This window comes from Canis lupus, chromosome 15, assembly GCF_003254725.2.
Source record: "Canis lupus dingo isolate Sandy chromosome 15, ASM325472v2, whole genome shotgun sequence".
NCBI lineage: Eukaryota > Metazoa > Chordata > Mammalia > Carnivora > Canidae > Canis > Canis lupus.
The window spans coordinates 6,119,730-6,138,297 of record NC_064257.1 but is presented as its reverse complement, the minus strand read 5'-3'; the positions used below and the strand labels follow the sequence as shown (position 1 = coordinate 6,138,297).

Below are 18,568 nucleotides of genomic sequence, written 5' to 3'. Positions count from 1 at the left end.
AAGATTTATTTGGGGGGGGGGAGCAGAGGGAGAGGGACAAACAGATGGCACTGAGCACAAAACAAAGCCCAACATGGGGCTTGATTTCATGACCCTGAAATCATGACCCAAGCCAAATCAAGAGTCCAAAGTTCAACCAACTGAGCTGCCCGGGTGCCCGAAAAGCATTCCTAAATTCCGTTAAGGCTGGGAGAGTGGGCTGCAGCGCTGCTCCCCTCCTCCCCTAGTGCCAGCTGAGCATCAGGGCTAAGAACGTGGGCTTGGTGCCCTAGATTCTCCACCTAATGGCTCGATGACCTCGGGCAATTTGCAGTCTTCTAAAAGTGGAATCACTGTGAATAATGGAATTACTGTGGATTAAGTAAAGTGTTAGTATGACATGCGGTAAGCACTCAGTAGATCGTACCCAACATCACAGAGTTTAACTTTCCTCTGACTTCCTATCTGTCTCTAGACACTACCCTACTTCTTAGGTTTTTTTTTTTCTCTAAAGATTTATTTTGAGAGAGAGAAGGGGAGAGTGTGAGCGCATGTGTGCACATAAGCAGGAGGGACAGGGGGAGAAGAGAGAGAGAACCCCAAGCGACTCCCCACCGAGCGGGGACTCCGCTGTAGGGCGGGGAGCCCAAAACTGGGCTTGATCTCACAACCCCAAGATCGAGACCTGAGCTAAAATCAAGAGCTGGAGCCTGAACCGACTGAAGCACTCAGGTACCCCCTTAGCTCTTCTTTATAAAGAACAAAAAGTCTTTGAAAGAAAAATTGGGGCAGCTTGGGTGACTCAGTGGTTGAGCCTGCCTTCGGCCCAGGGTGTGATCCGGGATCAAGTCCCACATCGGCTCCCTGCATGGAGCCTCCTTCTCCCTCTGCCTGTGTCTCTGCCTCTTTCTGTGTCTCTCATGAATAAATAAAAGCTTTTATAAAAAGAAGAAAAATTGGGTACCCCTAGTCTTCATTTATTCTCTCAGACCTTCTCCAACCTGGCTTTCATTGTCATTATTTTTTTTTAATTTTTATTTATTTATTTATTCATAGAGACACAGCTAGAGAGAGAGAGGCAGAGACACAGGCAGAGGGAGAAGCAGGCTCCATGCAGGGAGCCTGACGTGGGACTCGATCCCGGGTCTCCAGGATCACACCCTGGGCTGCAGGCGGCGCTAAACCGCTGTGCCAACGGGGCTGCCCTCATTGTCATTATTTTTAAGTAAACTCTACACCATTCAGGGGGCTTGAACTCACACCCCTGAGGTCAAGTCTCATGCTCTACCAACTGAGCCAGCAAGGAGCCCCTCTCCTTTCTTCTGACTCAGTGGCCAAGAGCTTAAGATAGTCCATTTTAGGTCTATCTAGGATAATGGTCTGCTTCTAGATTTTACTAGACAGTAGACCCAAAAATGACTTTGAAGGGGTATTTGCACCCAGGTTTCCCAGACTCTGGTCTGGGGGAAGGAGCCATTCTGAGACCAAGTAAAAGTAAGTCAGGACACAGGAACTCAGTTGGTCTCCTCACTTCACTGCAACAAAATTCCGGAAAGAAAACAGGACACACTTAGGATTTCACTCAAGAATGTGTCTTTATTGAAGAAACTGTAAGAAAAAAAGGATGGACCCTCTGTAAAAAGAGGAGATGTCGCCTCCAAACAGCAGGGAGGAACGAGACCTGTGTGGCTTCCCAGTAGTCAGTGTTCCCGGCACGAGACTCCTCCTTCCTGGCAAGCACGAGAGTGTCACACTACAACCAGCAATTCCTATCCACCCCATGGGCCTCTCCTCCCCCGTCCCACAACCCTGGATTCTCCACAGCCATTCACCAATGGTTTCCCGAAGGCCCAGGAAAAGACGGGGGAGGCTTGCCTCTGAATGGGGTCAAAACGGGTTTTGCTTTGGAAAATTCAAAGAGGAATGTAAAACGGTTGAGCTCTTTCTAGTCCAACCAAACATGGCCTCATCCAGCCCCTCTGAAGGGAACTGGAGCAAAGAGTTTCCCTCCTGAATGTGTAGGCTTGCGCTTGTGGGGTAAACAGACTATCTCAGCCTGGAGAATGGAAACAGTTAGAAGAATATGTAACAACCATGTTAGAGAGTCACTTAGTTCCTAAAGGCCGAGGGAGCTCTGAGGCTTCGGATTCCAAGCAGTGCTCCTGCTGGCTCCCCTCCAGTCCTGGGGATGGTCACTCCTCTCCAGCTGGGAGATTGTCCTCAATTCGCCTGATGAACCTCATGCGGATTTCTGTCACACCGTCTCCTTTCAGGGTGTCCTGGACAAACCTGGCCTCCACAGCCATCTGGACCTGGGGGACAGTGGGAAAATAAAGGGGCAGCTGCCTAGCCACAGGCTCTGGGAACCATGGGGGACGAGGCTCTGACTCATCCGCAGCAGTCCCAACAAGGGCGCTGCTCTCTGGCAAGAACAAGACTGCCAATTCCAATGCTCCCTTGTAGAAAGCAGTGGCCCCGACCCTAAGGACGGATTGAGCAAAGAACCACCACAGGTGAGATTGGCCCCACATGAGCCAACCTGGGAATGGACGGTCCTGGGCTTTGGGGGCTGATGGCACCACCGTCAGGGAGGGTCATCACCACGGAGAGGCATCCAACTTGGAACCTGTGCTCAGCAGCATCACATCTCAGGCAGCCAAGTGCTGAGGTGAGCCAGGGCCTTTCTTCTCTCTCTCTCTCATTCATTCAAACATTTACCAAGCCCCTACTGCACCTCGGGTGTCCCAGAAGGGAAAGAGCTGCACTCACCATCTCCAAGGCTCCCCGCAACACCCCACACAAGAGATTGGAATAAATAAGGGATGAGTGGTTATCAGGAAGTTCCACAAAGTCCACCAAGGGGTTATTTTCCAAAATGAGGGAGAATTCGTCACCAGCTGGGCTCCAATTGGTGATGCTTGGAGTGATGCCCAAGTACATCTTGAACGCCACCTGTCAGGGGACACACAACAGCACCGTGGGGGAAGGGCAGCAGGGAAGCTGCTGGGCCTGGTGAAGGAGAGTTAGGTGGCTCGGGAACAAAACTGTGGCCTCTGCAAACACCAGGGCTTTAGGTATTCAGGGCAAAAAAGGAAAAGCATCTTTGCATAATTCCACAGCCCGCTCCTTCAAGGCCTCATACGATCAGGGAACGCGTTGACCACCTCCACTTCTGACGGGGCTGGCTTCCCAGAACCACCATATGGGAGGCCCAGCCCACTGCCCTGTCCTCTGTGCTCTCCAGAACCCTTCTTGAAAGCAAATACAGGTCACTGCGGCACAATTACTCTGAAGACACCCTTCCCTCTATCCACCCTCCTAGTAACAAATCTTCACAGAGCTGAAGCTCTCTTCACTGTCAGCCCTCTCTATGATTTGGGCCAGCTTGCTCTACGACAGAAAGAATCAACCTTTAGGTGCCAGACGCCACAAAGCTAGAGGCGTTTTATCATTTATTATTAGGTCTACAAAATGTAACGCTACTATTATCAATAGCGACCATTTCCTACAAGCGTGCTACGTGAAGTGCATTCATTTCACCCGAGAGCTCATGCTTATTATTTCATTGACTCCTTACAACCACCCTGTGAGGTAGCTCCTAGTTTCTTTTAAAGATGAGGTAAGTGGTAATTAGAAAGTTTAAAAGTAACTTACCCTTAACTAGAAAGGACTGGAGCCAGAATATGAAGCCAGGTTTGTCTGAGTCCATAGTCTGTATTCTTTACCTCATACTACCCTACTACATCTTCGCAGTCAAGATCTGGCTTTGATTTCACGGGGGCTTTCATCCACCCGGATGATTCCAACCACTCTTCCCTCTTCATAATCTGTGCTATTCCCAAACCACCAGGAAGGCTTGTTTGGCCCAGACAGCTGCCTGACTAGTCTTTCGGAATACTAAGGGCCCCTCTAAGGGAGATGGAGAGAGTGGTAAGTAGTGCCTCCCAGTGACACATCCTTCAGCATAGCCAGGTGGCCCAGGATAATGACCTTGGCGATGACATCTGCGGTTTCCCGAAAGTCATGGCACCTCCCAACATTGGACCGTGCCAAGAAATCTTCAATCAGTCGGACTCCAATGTTATAGCCCCTGGGAGGAAAATGAGAGAAGAGACCATATCATGGAGTGTGAACGTCTTATGTCTGAATGTAAGGCTGCTGGTGGTACAGGGAAAATCAGGGACAATTCTTAAATATCTCAATAAATGAGCTGAGTGGAAACTATGTCGAAAATGTAGCTTACAAAAGAGGACCCCATTCTGGGCTCTAAAGGACCTTGGAGACTGTGCCCTGGGGAGCCCCATTCTTGTCTTTCCTGCAGAGGAGCTTACTCACATTTTGTCCAGCTGTTTATTCACATCTTCATCATTTTCATAGTCCTTGCACAGCTGTGTGACCAGAGCCCCGTAGGTGAGGGTGAAGAGCTCAGAGCTCTAAAAGAGATTCAAAAGGCAGTTAGGAACAAGAAGCGCAAAGAAAAAGTTTAATGAGTCTAGGTCAGCCTCAGCGCAGCTGTCCAGATTCCAAGGAAGGTCATCTGTGTCCAATGGGAAAGAATATCACTCCGTAGGGTGGCCAAGGAGGGCAGCCCCCCATGGTCAAGGTGGCAGGGCTTCAGTCATGAAGCCAAAGTCCAAGAACGGGTTATAAGAGGAAGGCAGCCATGCTAGCCACTATACCACCAATGCTCAAGAACGGGTTGCAAAAGGCACTTCGCACATGGAGCAGTCACTCTTCCAACACATCAAGGTGGGTTTCTGCTAACCCCGGAACCCCCCATAGCCGCCATCCACTGGATACCATGAAAGACAGACCTGGAGAAGACATTTACAGATTAGCTTTTTGGACCCATGGCTTCTCCACACCCAAGCATGTCTGCAGCGTCAGGGCCAAGAGTTCAACTGCACTCCCAGTGCCCTACCCAGGACAGCAGAGGACCCGGCAGCCTGGTCTGTGGGGAGGAAAGAAGTCCTAGAGTCCACCACACTGACAATGCCCCTCCTAAGTCACCAGCATAAGGAAAAGTAATGTTCCTCTTGACACAGAGCGAAAATGTTTCCAGGAAAGGAGTAACTCTGAAAGGAAGCCAATTTTTTGTGTACCTGAAATACAATACTGATCTGGACTGGTTTCTACTATGATCACAGTTAAAATCACAGTCTTAGATAAAGGCTCCTGTCACCTACCGGCCAAGAAACAGGGGTGTGGAAGGTGACAGGATGACTGATACCAAGACTGCAGAATGAAGGCATGAAGTGTGGGGCAAGGCACCATCAGAGCCAAGTAAAGGGAGAAACATGCTATCAGCACATCGGGACCAATATATTCGCATGGAAGTAATCACTCAGCCACTTCCTCCTTGTCACACTTGGAGCAGAGCACTGTTCTGTCCTCAAGTTTTCTGGAGAGCAAAGTCCAAATAATGTTGAGGCCCAGGCTCGCAGCGTGTCAGTGCCCCTCACCTCATCCCCATGCCCTGGTGACGAGGTCGCTGCAAGAATAGTACTGGGAGTGCCTTTGCTTACACACTACGTTCTATTTTTCATGATCACATTTTCCATCCCACAAGAATTCTGTAAAGCAGAAAGCGCAGGAATTAATCTCATTTTACAGGTGAGGAAATACAGACTCAAATGATTAAATAATATGTCCAAGGACCAACAGCTAATTATTGACAAAAGTAATTTTGGGAGACAAAAGCCAAGAATTCCTAAGCCAGTGTTCATTTTATCCTCTGTTCCCTACAAGTGCAATATTAATAACCCCCGCCCCCCCAAAAAAACAAAACCACAACAACCAGCAACGAAAAACTTAGCTGTACTAGGAAGTCAAAGAGAATCAGTTTTAGAATCAGGAAACTTTTTGAACTGAGCTAAAACAGTCAGATCAGGGTGTCTCCAAGAAACCATTTACCAAATATGGCAATTAAGGGGAAGCTATTAAGGAGCACAATGATTTTTTAGTAAAGTTAAGGGTTTGTCACTAGAATGGCTTAGACGTGAATGGATGGAGACAATCCAGCAGTTACCAGTCTACAGAGTTGGCACCACTGCATTCCATCAGGAGAGCTTTCCTTCCATTATTAACGAGCCCTTGGATGGCGATTCCAACAGCCTCGACCCACCATAATGCCAAGTAACAGATATACTACAATGTTATCGAGAACTTACACATGCAGCAGCCCCCAGTTTACCAATAACAAAAATCAAGGTTCTAGACAGATCTATCCATGGTCACAGTATCAATATGCTTGGGATCCGGAATGGGATTCCTGGCCCAGGCTCTCCAGACTCTCTCCTATTTTGCAAGTCTGTTTCCGTCTCTGATTATGAACCAAGCCTACTTGAAACAGTGCGCAATGCAAATATGTAACTTAAAGATCTTTATACTTAATATATATTTTTAAAGGTTTTATTTATTCATGAGAGACAGAGAGAGAGGCAGAGACACGGGTAGAGGCAGATGCAGGCTCCCTTCAGGGAGCCTGAAGTGGAACTCAATCCTGGGGCTCCAGGATCACGCCCCTGGGCCAAAGGCAGATGTTTAATCACTGAGCCACCCAGGCGTCCTGATCTTTATACTTTAAAAATAGGAGTGGGACTGTGGTATAGAAAAGTTATTTACTCAAAGTTTACCATGTTCCAGGGACTATCTAATAGAAGAGAAACAGATAATAATTTGAATATAAGGCTTGTCAGATGATAATAAGAGCTATGGAAAAAAAAAAAACAACCACAGACAGAAATCAGGGGGTATTTACATTCATATATATATATCTCGTCACCCGGGATGACGACCTGAGCCAAAGGCAGGTGCTCAACCACTGAGCCCCCCAGGTGCCCAAGAGATCAATTTTAAATTGGATACTCAAAGAAGACCCAGTAAGGTGATATTTGTGTGAAGACTTGAAGGAGGTAAGGATAAGCCATGAAGATATCCGGGTGAAGAGATCCTGCAAAGCAAGTGTAAAGGCACTGATGTGGGAGTATGTCTGCCATGGCTGAGAAACAGCTAAGAGACCAGTGTGACTTGAGAGGAGTGAACAAAAAAGAAAGCAGAAGAGGAAGACAAGTTACTGTTGACCTGGGTTTTCAGTCCGTGTGACCCTTACAACAAAAAGTTCCACGAGACCTTAAAGGCCAGCTCATTCAACGAATGCGGTTTCTTCACTGCACATAATAACTACATTCTCCCTCCCAGAAAAACACAGGAATCTCTTCTGCAACATTCCTACTTTCAGGTGCTTTAATTATGTTTAATCATAATGGCCATAAACATTTATAAAACCTTCAGAATGCCTTCACAGATAGTTTCTCATTGACCCTAATCACAACCATGAGAGGTTAGGAGAACAAACAATATTTATCCCCATTTTACAGGTGAAAGGTTAGGTAACTAAGACTCAGTCTTCTTCTTCTTCTTTTTTAAAGATTTATTTATTTATGATAGAGAGAGAGGCAGAGACACAGGAGGAGGAAGAAGCAGGCTCCATGCCAGGAGCCCGACGCGGGACTCGATCCCGGGACTCCAGGATCATGCCCTGGGCCAAAAGCAGGCGCTAAACCACTGAGCCACCCAGGGATCCCCCAAGACTCAGTCTTCTTATAGTTGAGCACCACCCTAAAAAAAGTTGTGATCTAGGCCATCATTTAATATCTTGGATTAATTTTTTCCCATCTATGTAATGGTGACAATATTATCTGTCCTTGAGGGTTCCTGTGAGATCCTAATGAGATACTGTTTGTAGGGCACCTGCTATACAACACCTACACAAGAAGTAGATATTGTTTTTTTTTTTTTTTTAAGATTTATTTATTTATTTATGATAGACATAGAAAGGGGCAGAGACAGGAGGAGGGAGAAGCAGGCTCCATGCCGGGAGCCTGACGTGAGACTCGATCCCGGGACTCCAGGATCGCGCCCTGGGCCAAAGGCAGGAGCTAAACCACTGAGCCACCCAGGGATCCCCAGATATTGTTATTTTTATTTTACTCATTTATTTTTTAGGGGGGGATAGGGGCAGAGGGAGAAGGAGAGGATCTTAAGCAGCTGTGGAGCCTGAAGCTGGGCTCAGTCTCATGACCCTGAGATCATGACCTGAGCCAAAATTACAAGCCAGATGCTTAACCAAGTGAGCCACCCATGCACCTGTTATTTTTATTCTTTTTTTTTTTTTTAAAGATTTTATTTTTTTATTCATGATAGAGAGAGAGAGACAGGCAGAGGGAGAAACAGGCTCCATTCCCGGAGCCCGATGCGGGACTCGATCCCAGGACTCCAGGATCACGCCCTGGGCCAAAGGCAGGCACCGAACTGCTGAGCCACCCAGGGATCCCCTGTTATTTTTATTCTTAAACTAGTTCTCTGTGGTGTGGTATGAGAGAGTACCCCGAGCCGGGTTCAAGAAGGGAGATTTTAAATCAACATAAAGAACTCCGTAACAACTAGTAAGACATACAGAAAGAATACTGGGTTTGTAGTCAGAAGACCTGATTCTGAGTCTGGATTGCCACTTACTAGCCGTGAGAGTTTACTTAAGTCACTTCACTTTGCATAATCTCAATCTCCTCACTCAAATATGGCGACAGTAAAATCTGTCACACTGATTATAGGATTGTTGGGAGGCTCTGAGAATAATGCACTTAAATATTCTCTTCAGAACAACCACAGGAGTGGTTTCATACTGGAATAGGTGATCTGATCTCCCAGTCCTACAGGCACAACCTGAGCAGAACAAGTTAAGCCAAGCCGTACTTCAGGTGAGCTACGGCACTTGGTGGTTTTCAAAAGGGTTTTCAATTAGTGCCCCAGACAAACAACAAATCTCCTTAAGGGGACTGATCTTTGGAGCTAATGCTCCAAGAGTCGCATTCACTATTTTTACCAACACAAGTAACTCAGTATGACTGCCCCCAACAGCTGGGAATGAAGGTCAGTTACAGGACGGAGTCCATCCCTGTCTCAGCCTCCGGCCTCCTGTCAGGGAGACTCTGAGTGCTATTACGAAAGTAGTATCTCACCTGAGCACTGGGGAAGAGAGCTGCTGGGGTTGGGTTACTAGTAACATGACACAAAATAAGGGAAGGTTTGATTGTCCATGGAATTCAGGAACCAAACACTATACAGACCCATAAAGGCTAATAACTTTACTAACAAGGATGCCTGCTGACTTTCACCGAGTGCCAACTACGTAACATGCACCATCACACTGCTAGCTTTTCATGCATTATCTCAATTCTTAGAACAACCCCATGAGAGATACTATTACTACATCTTCTAACTTATTTTTTAAAGATTATATTTATTTATTCATTCATGAGAAACACACAGAGAGAGAGAGAGAGAGAGAGAGAGAGAGAGGCAGAGACACCGGCAGAGGGAGAAGCAGGCTCCATGCTGGGAGCCCGACGTGGGATTCGATCCCAGGTCTCCAGGATCGCGCCCTGGGCCAAAGGCAGGTGCTAAACCGCTGCGCCACCCAGGGTTCCCTAACTTATTTTTTTTTAAACGGTGGAATTGATGCTTACGACAATCAGGACACTCGCCCAAAGTAACAAGGCAAGTAAGCAGTTAAGCCGGGACTCCAGGCCAGACAGCACTATGCCGCTGTGCTATATACTCTTCTGCCTCATACAATGTGCTTCTCAAGGTTAGGGACTAGGCCTGCATCTCTCAGAGCACCTAGACAGACCTACACATACAGTCAGGGCTCAGGGAAAGTCTGCCAGATATGTGGGCTATTTCTGTTTGCCCAGACTAAAAGCAGAGGTCTAGCTCCTCGGGCATATTAATCATTTAAGTCTTGGAATGTTTTAAGTGGGAACACAGCAATCAGCAGAAGGTAGGGCCAACGGGAAAAAGGGATGCTAGAGGGGGAGACTTCCTGGCAGGAGAAGAGCAGGTCAAAACCAGGTGGCCACAAAGAGGATCATGTGACAAGCCTTAAGCAGGCGCCAGCAGGGAGTGAATGAGAGGATGCACCAAACCTTCATGTCACTCTTTCACTAAATATCGATTGCCTAGGGCCAAGCATCACTCTAGATGCTAGGAATAGAGCAGTGAACAAAACAAATCCCTCTTCTGGTGGTTACATTCTCATGGGGGAGACTGAAAATAAACAAGTATGTAATTCGTAATGAAACAGCGCTATGAAGAAAAACAGTAGGGAAAACTAGTCACGGTAGTCAGGGAAGGCCTCTCAGAGAAGGTGACATCTGAGTAACTATGAATGAGTGGGGAGTAACTAGACGAGGATTAGGGTCACTCACTGGGGGAAGGAAGGATTTTTTTTTTTTTTTAAAGTAGGCTCCATGCCCAATGTGGGGCTTGAACTCAAAACCCCTGAGAATCCCATGGACCCTGAGATTTAGAGTCGCATGCTCCAGGCAGCCCTGGTGGCTCAGTGGTTTAGCGCCACCTTCGGTCCAGGGCCTGATCCTGGAGACCTGGGATCGAGTCCCACGTCGGGCTCCCTGCATGGGGCCTGCTTCTCCCTCTGCCTGTGTCTCTGCCTCTCTCTCTCTCTCTCTCTCTCTCTCTGTGTCTCTCATGAATAAATAAATAAAATCTTAAAAAAAAAAAAAAGAGTCGCATGCTCCATGGACTGAACTAGCCCAGCCAGGCACCCCTGGGGGGAAGAACTCTCTAAGCAGAGACTCTGGGAGTTGCAAAAGCCTTGAGATGAGGGTGCTGCTGTCTTTCCCTATTTCTCCCACTTGCCAGAGCTAAGTGAACACCGGGGGTCAAGGGTGGAACCTGGGGGTTTCTGCTTCAAACAGTATTAAACATTTCAGGAAAAAAAAAAATACCAGAGTAAGATATGAAAATTAAGCATGAAGACCTCTCATATCTGCTCCTATCTTAGGAAGAGGAGAAAGAAACTTTTACTATGCCCCATACATTGTACACTGTTATGTCACTTAATCCTAAGCTGGCATTATTATGCCTAATTTATAGATAAGGAAATTGAGGACTAATCAAGACATAATTCCAACAAAGTCCATGCTTTTTTCCCTATGTGACTCTGTTTTCTAACAAAATATAACTTTTTTCTTTTAAATTTCTGGTATTGCCTCCAAAACAGGAGAGATTTTTTTTTTTTTTTTAAAGATTTTATTTATTTATTCATGAAAGAGAGAGAGAGAGAGAGTGAGAGGCAGAGACACAGGCAGAGGGAGAAGCAGGCTCCATGCAGGGAGCCAGATGTGAGACTCGATCCCAGGTCTCCAGGATCACGCCCTGGGCTGAAGGGGGCACTAAACTGCTGAGCCACCCAGAGATCCTCTAAGATTTTTAAGTAATCTCTGCATCCATGTGGGGCTTGAACTCACAACCCCCAGATCAGGAACTGCTTGCTCCTCAGACTGAGCCAGTCAGGTGCCCCCTAAACAGAAGCTCTTAAGCTGTGATCCATGTAGGATCTCCAGGGAGCCCACAAATCCCCCCTCCCCCCCAGAAATGGAAGTCAACGTCTGTGTATACGTTTGTCAATCTAATATTTCTGGGGAGACGATCCATAGGTAGCAGCTTCTCAAAAGGGGTCGGAGAGAAAACCAATACTACCCTGGAGCATCAGGGCCTCCTGGAGCCCATTTTTGATGCAATTCCTGCTGTACGATGCCAAGGTGGGAGGGATGTTTAATCACCCTTCCAGAGCGGAGCATCAACAAAGGACCTCGGAGCTGGGTCGGCCTCCCCAACCTGCAACCTTGGATATTTAGTTTCTAAATCAGAAAACAAAGACAGCATGGGGAATTTTGGAGGAGGTCAGAACGCGGCAAAGAAGGATGGCTCCGGGGTTGAGCGCCTCCTTTCAGCCCAGGGCGTGATCCTGGAGTCCCAGGTTCCAGTCCCACATTAGGCTCCCTGCATGGAGGCTGCTTCTCCCACTGCCTGTGTCTCTGCCTCGCCGTGTCTCTGATGAATAACTACTTTAAAAAAAAAAAAATGCAAAGAAACGGAACACCTGCCAAGAGGTCTTCACTTGGAGATAAACGTCATCTGCGCTACTTTCCAGGCCCAGCTGCCACCTGCAGCCAACCTTTACGCGACGACTCGGTGTCCCACTCTTCCCAGGGCAGGAAGGAAGCGCCCCTCCCCCGCAGGGGCACCGCCACTTACTGCCTACCCTGGCCCACCTCTTACTCCTCCAAATCGGAAGTTCCTTTCGGGCAAGACCAGCATCTGGGCATCTCCGGCGATGCCTAAGGGGCCTAGCGGCTCTGAAGCCCTGGAGTTAGAGACCTGTGTTCCGAGGCTCCCTCTTCTCCCTAAGCTGCAAAAGTGGGCAAGTTATGCAACCTGGCTGAGCCATAGAACTGCGGTGACGCTGTCCACCTGAGAGTCACTTTGCGGATTAAAAAGGAGCTGCTACTTCAAAAAAAAAAAAAAAAAAAAGGGAGCTGCTGTGCATCGAGTGCCGGGCCCGGGGCGGGGACCGCCGCCGCCGCCGCCGCCGCGGGTGCAGCACCCAGCGGGCCGCAGGGCCCCGGGGAGGGGTCTCTGGGCGGCCCTGCCACCGGCCTCAGGCCTGCAACGCCCCCCGCCGAGACTCTGCCCCGCTGCCCCTCCGGCAGCCCCCCTCCCCTCCCCGCCCCCCGCCGTGGGAGCCCTTCCCAGCCGCGCCCCTTCCCCAGAGCGCCCCAGTCCGCCCCGCCCGCCGAGTCACGCGCTCCCGGTTACCATTTTCTTGCTCTCGGTGCCGCGGTTCGCCTGCCTGGACATGGTGCCGGCCGCCGTCCCCCGCCTCGCCGCAGACCCACTCGGCGACCCGTCCCGACACCGCGCGGCCCCTCAGCCTCCGGGATTGACCGGCAGCAGCTCACCGCGCCTGCGCGGCCCGCCGCGGGGCACCACGGGACTCGCGGTCTGACCTACGGGGGTAATTCCCGCCCCACACACGTCGGACTACAGCACCCAGCCTTCCCCACCGGCGGCACCGCTGGACTACAACTCCCAGGGTGCTTCGCGCGCGGGTCCGCGTGAGGGCCCGGCTCCCGCCGGGGCTGCGCCCTGGCCGCTGGGTGGCGTCCGGAGCTCGCGGTGATCCCGTCCCGCCCGCACGCTTCCTTCCCCCTCCGCCCACAACCCTCACCCTCGCAGATGCTCTGCCAATTCCTCTCTCGCGGGCTTGCTCTTGGAAAGTCCCCCTTTCGAACTAGCTGCTTCCGCTATTGCTGCAATTCAGAGCCAGAAGCTCCCAGGATGTGCTAGGACACTAGCTACGGCTCATTCGCGAATCTGGCTTTTTTTTTTTTTTTTTTTTTTTTTTTTACTGCAAAAATACTTAACAAGCTCCTCTGTGCCAAGCATTTCACTAGTGGCTTTCTTATCACACTGTCGTCTGTCCCCCAGCTGCAAAGGCAGCCAGTACCTGCACCCTACCACTGTGGCCTCAGGATGGGACATCTAGTCGGTTGCCTAAAACTCAGGCCACTTTGCTCCTCTCCTTCCCCAAGAACAGCTACCCTGCCTGCTCCCTGGAAAAGAAAGATCACCAACGTCGGTAACAGCCAATCCTGGATTTTAATCTCAGCTTTGCCATTTTAGGCAAGTCCCTGGACCTCCCCCAGTTGTTGTGAAGATTGGTGAGACACGAGTGCGCGGCAATTGGCCGCAGAGTGTGTCTCCCTTTCTTCCAGCTACTCTGTAAAAACAGCCCAACAAACAGGTCCCAGAGACACCAGGGGGTGTGCTGGCCACAGCCCCACCCGTCACCAGGGGGAAGTCCTGCAGTCCCTGACCATAGCTCTTCAGTTTCAGCTCCAGCCGTCCCCTCTGGCTGGTCAACCATGAGAGGCCCGGCCTGGGAGTGCCCGAGCATCCTCCCCTCCCTTGAGCCTGGAAGCCTGACTTGTAAGCAGCTGCATTCTAGCCCCTAGCCTTCACCATGACGACCAGCCTAGCCGGGGAGCCAGCCGGGCTGGGGGAGTCTGGGGGTGGGGGGAGCCCAGGCTGCCCCAGCTTAAAGCCAGTTCTCAAGATTTCCCCCAGTCTCTCCGTCAGGGTTCAGCACCCACGGTTAGTATACCCTTCTTCCAGTGACACAGACATTTCGGGGCCTCCCTAGAGGCAGTGACCTTTGACTCCTCCTCCCTCCAGGGTCAATGCCTTGGCTGAGAGTGCTGGGAAGGAACAGGCCGGCTGGCTGGGGTGGGGGAAGGAAGCAAGGGCCGGCTAGCACCCCTGAGGCACCGCACGGCCTGGGAAGGACCTCCCGAATTCCCAGGAGAGAGGACAGCTGAGGTGAAAGCTGCAGTTGGCTGGCCTGTCTTTCAGTCTGGGCTCCTCCCTGCCGGCTGCCCTTGGCTGCCCACAGAAACCTGAGTCACAGTCAGGGCCAGCCGCCCGACCCCACCCAGCCTGCTGTCAGGCAGGGTGGTTCTGGAGAAGCTGGAGGTGGAGCCTCTCCCTACCCATCTTCCGACCTCTGAGATTCTTCCTCTGTTCGCCTATGATTGTTCCTTTTGGAGTCTTTTTCGTTGGGACTCCTTCTTGCATCACAAGTTGTGAATCAAGGACAGGGGTGGGGTCCATTTCAAGCTGACTTATAGGGTCTCCTCCTTGCTCAGATGGGAAACTAAAGCTCCTTAGACCAATGCTCCAGGGGTTCTCAGTAAGGCTTCCGTCATCCCCAAATCCCAGTCCCTCTCCACCCCTGCTCAGGGCCAGGACATTTAGGAACACTTAGGCACCCCTTCCCTTCCTTTTCTCCTTCTCTCTAGAAAGGAATGCAGCAGGGACGCCTGGGTGGCTCAGCGATTGCGTGAGTGCCTGCCTTCAGCCCAGGGCGTGATCCTGGAGTCCCGGGATCAAATCCCACATCAGCCTCCCTGCATGGAGTCTGCTTCCCCCTCTACCTCTCTCTCTCAAATAAATAAATAAATAAATAAATAAATAAATAAATAAATAAATAAATAAATAAAATGTTTGTAAAAAAAAAAAAAGAAAGAAAAAAGAATACAGCAGGGACAGCTTCCCATTCCTAGCAGGGGCTCTAGACAAAGACCCCTCCCAAAAATCCAAAGCATTGAGCCTATTTGGTCCTGGATCTGCGTTCCTCCCCCCTCCAACTGTCCCTGTTCCTTCCTCTCCCCAAGCTGGAGGGAGGGAGGCCTTATTTGCAGCTGGTGTCACCACCGCCCTTGAGGACATTCTCCAACCCCAGCCCCAGGGAGTGGGCCTGGAGGGCTCCCCAGGAGAGCAGTGTGGGTTAGAGACCCATTCACAGTGCAGTGCCTGGGGGGCAGGGTAGGAGCGGGAGGCTGGTGTCTGTTCCGCCTGCTGCCCCCACTGGGGCCCTCCCACTTCCTACTTTGTAAGTGTGGCGGCAGCCTCCAGGGCCTTGGTCTGATTCATATCTCGGATCTCTGTCTGTCTCCCGGTGATTTCCCTCACCTCTCCATCAGGTTCATCCTGGACCCTGGCTCACCAAACCTAGGTTGTGAATGCTCTTGCTCCTGCTCCCCACCCCGCCCAGGGGGATCAGAAAGGGGACATATTTCTGATCCCTGTTCAGTGACCTGCCCTCAGCCCTGGCCCAGCCTCATGGTGAGAGGAACAGCTCATTCATGCCTGTTTCCGAGGAGGAGGGGACTGCCCTGGGCGGCTGGGGGGGCACAGGGGAGCTGAGAGTTCCCTGCCCCTGACCAAAGAGGGCAGGGCATCCTGTTGGGGCTTGCGGTTGGTCCCTGATGTGACAAGTGCCTCGCTTGTCCAATATTCAGGGGGCCATGTGAGAGGCTCCCACACACGGTCACCCAGGCCCGAACCCAGAGACACATACACACTCTAAACCTTCTCCGAGCATGGGATCTGCCAGGGATCCTGGTCAGTCAGGGCACAGAAGGAAAGGAGCCAACTCCATCTGTCCATCTGTTTGCTTCAACTTAATCAATCATAGGACGCTGCTCTCCTGGCTGCCCCTCTGCCATCCTCCCCAGACTCTCTCTGGACTCCTCAGTTGTACAGAAAGCCTGGGGCTTCCAAGAGAACTGTCCGTCAAGTTGGCTAACTCCCAGATGCCTTGTTGTCCCCACCACTAGCGTCGTGTGGGGGTATAGATGCCTCCACTCTCAGTCTAGGGAACAATTCCTCTGTGTTGGCACCGTTGACGTTTTGGGCCTAATGATTCTTTGCTCTGAGCTTTGTAGGATGTTAACGGCATCTCTGATGTCCAAGCACTAGATGCCAGGGACCCCCCCACACCCAGTTGTGACAACCAAAATTGTCTCTCCCAACGTTGCCAAGTGTCCTCTCTGGGGGCAAAACTGCATCTGGTCGAGAACTGCTGACGTAGGCTAATCCCACATTGTCTTTGCAATGACTCCTCCAAGTCAATCCCAGATCATTAGACACAGTAGAGAATTTCTAGTTCTAACGCACTGCTCACCCCTCCCCTTCACAACTCCCCACGATCAAGGTCATGCAGATCATGACGTCAGTTGGCATTCAGATCTTCCTATAGAGACCATCCCTGGCCTGTCTTTTCATCTTTAGCTACCATTTATTTTCCCCTCCACTCTTATTGAGGTCTAGCCCATGAAGGTATCCCACTGTTTCCACCCAGGGTCTTCATCCTTGTAGTGATCTCAAGATCACAGGGGTGAGGGGTGGTGGAAGAACTATCCCAGAGGGCTCCCCCACCTTTTTTTTTTTAAGATTTTATTTATTAATTTGGGAGGGAGAGAGAGAGAGAGAAAGAGAGCAGAAGCAGGGAGAGAGACAGAGGGAGAGGGAGAAGCAAGACTCCCCACTGAGCAGAGAGCAGAACATGAGGCTCGATCCCAGCACCCTGGGATCATGACCTGAGCAGAAGACAGACATTTAATCATCTGAGCTACCTAGGCACCTGCCCCTGTTGGGTTCTGTTCATGAATTCTGAGTCTACTCACTGCCTGGCTCAGGATAGGGAGGTTCAGCTCTGGAAAATGCAGGCCCTGAGCCCTCTGACCTCACAAAGCACAGTCCTGGACTCTGTCATCCACATGGCCCCTTCACCTTGCAGGTGGGATGGCTGACAAGAAAGATTGGGGGGGATGTGTCTGTCCCTCCTCCTAATCTGCTTTTATCCTTAAAGCTCCATCATCATCACCACCACCACCACCACCATCATCATATTTATTACGTACTTACATGCCAGGCTCTGTGCTAAGCACTTCATCTGCATTGTCCCATTTAACTTTTACAGTGACCCCATGACACATCATGGTACCATTGTTTTCCTGATTTTATAGGTGAGCAAATGGGGTTTCAGAAAAGGTAAGATACTAGCTGAAGATCAGCAGCTCCACTTGCAGGCTTTCCATCATCATCATTTTCTAATGATTTGGGGCCAGAGGCAGCACGAATCCCTCCCCAGGCCCTTCCAAGAGAGTTCAGCACCACCACCACCCCACTCACTCCTCCTGGGGCAGGCTGCTTCCAGGTTGCCTGAGACCCAGACCCTTTTGTTCCCTCCCCTCCCCCTTGAAATGGCTGCTTTCTGGAGCTGTTCAAAGAAGACGCTAGTGCGAAATAGGGCCAGGAGCCTAGCATCTCACTGGGCCTAATCTCTGGACAATGGAGACCAGAGAAATGACCTTCTAGAGGTCAGGACAAAGGGCAGGGAGGGGTGGCAGGGCCCAGCTGTGCCTCCTCTTTCCTCCCCTCGGTCAATCCCTGTAGCACCATCATCGATCCATCTTCCCAGCAAGCTTCCCCTCCATTCCCCCACCCCCACCCCGGGCTGCCCAAGTGTCCAGACTTGGTTTGGGGCCCCACCTCCGCTGGCACTGACAAGGAGACTTGGGAAGCCAGACTACACTACGGGGAGGGAAGTCAGAAGGGGCTGGCTCTCTACTTGACAGGCCACAGGGGAGCAAAATCCTTCCGGGGACCTTGGAGGGGGTCTCCCGACGGGGGTGGGGGGTGGGGGAGGTGCAAGGCCAGGACCACCCGGTTTGGAGCTGGGAGGGACCCAGCAGATTAGAGACCTGGGTAAAGCATTGGCGCAGGCCTGTAATTACCCCGGAGGGGCAGGGAAGACACCCACCATGGAATGCTGGAGGAAGGGCGGCAGCAGCAAGGCTCCTGGGCTCTCCCGGTGCCAGCCATCACCGGGGGAGAGAAAGCAGAGCCCTTTTAGGGGTCTCCTTGGGGCCCTCCTCGCGCTCCCTCGAGCTCTCCCGGGCGCATTTGGTTTGCAGTGGGATTGAGAGAGGGTTTCGCTTTGCACCCAGCGCCGGAGCCCCCGGGTCCCAGGGTGGGATCGGGGGCTCCCGGGCCCGCTCCCCGCGGCTCCCCCCAGTCCTGGCGGCGGGTGAGTCACCCGAGCGCTCCCTACATAGCCTCCCGGCGCTGTGGCGCGTACCAACGCGCGGCCGCAGGGGGAGGCGGCGGGCCCGGCGGCCTCGGGGAGCCCCGGCGCCGCCCCCCCCGCCGCGGCCGCAGGGGAGGCGGCGCGAGCTCGGGGGCCCGCGCCGGCGGGCGGGGCGCGGGGGGCGGGGCGGGCGGGCGGGGCGGCCCGGGCCCGACGGCGGCGGGGGCGGCCCTCCCCGCGTCCGCACTTGGTACGCGCCGGCGGGGAGGCCAGGCCCAGCCCCGGCGGTAC

General features: G+C 51.5%; 1 protein-coding gene across 3 annotated transcripts; it reads right to left on the bottom strand.

Moving 5' to 3' along the window:
• Positions 1-1,555: 1,555 nt before the first annotated feature.
• Positions 1,556-18,310, bottom strand: TRAPPC3 (trafficking protein particle complex subunit 3). 3 transcript variants are annotated; one of them, XM_049093894.1, is made up of 6 exons: positions 12,661-12,810; positions 12,117-12,253; positions 4,315-4,412; positions 3,970-4,069; positions 2,749-2,931; positions 1,556-2,291 (listed from the first exon to the last, which is right to left on the bottom strand). In XM_049093894.1, coding segments are annotated over exons 3-6 (405 nt in total). In that variant the 5' UTR covers positions 4,317-4,412; positions 12,117-12,253; positions 12,661-12,810; the 3' UTR covers positions 1,556-2,171. The 3 variants fall into 3 exon arrangements, with proteins under 3 accessions (XP_048949851.1, XP_025275715.1, XP_025275714.1); XM_025419930.3 differs by lacking the exons at positions 12,117-12,253; positions 12,661-12,810 and adding an exon at positions 18,011-18,310; XM_025419929.3 differs by lacking the exon at positions 12,117-12,253 and having other exon boundaries at positions 12,661-12,870.
• Positions 18,311-18,568: the final 258 nt, after the last annotated feature.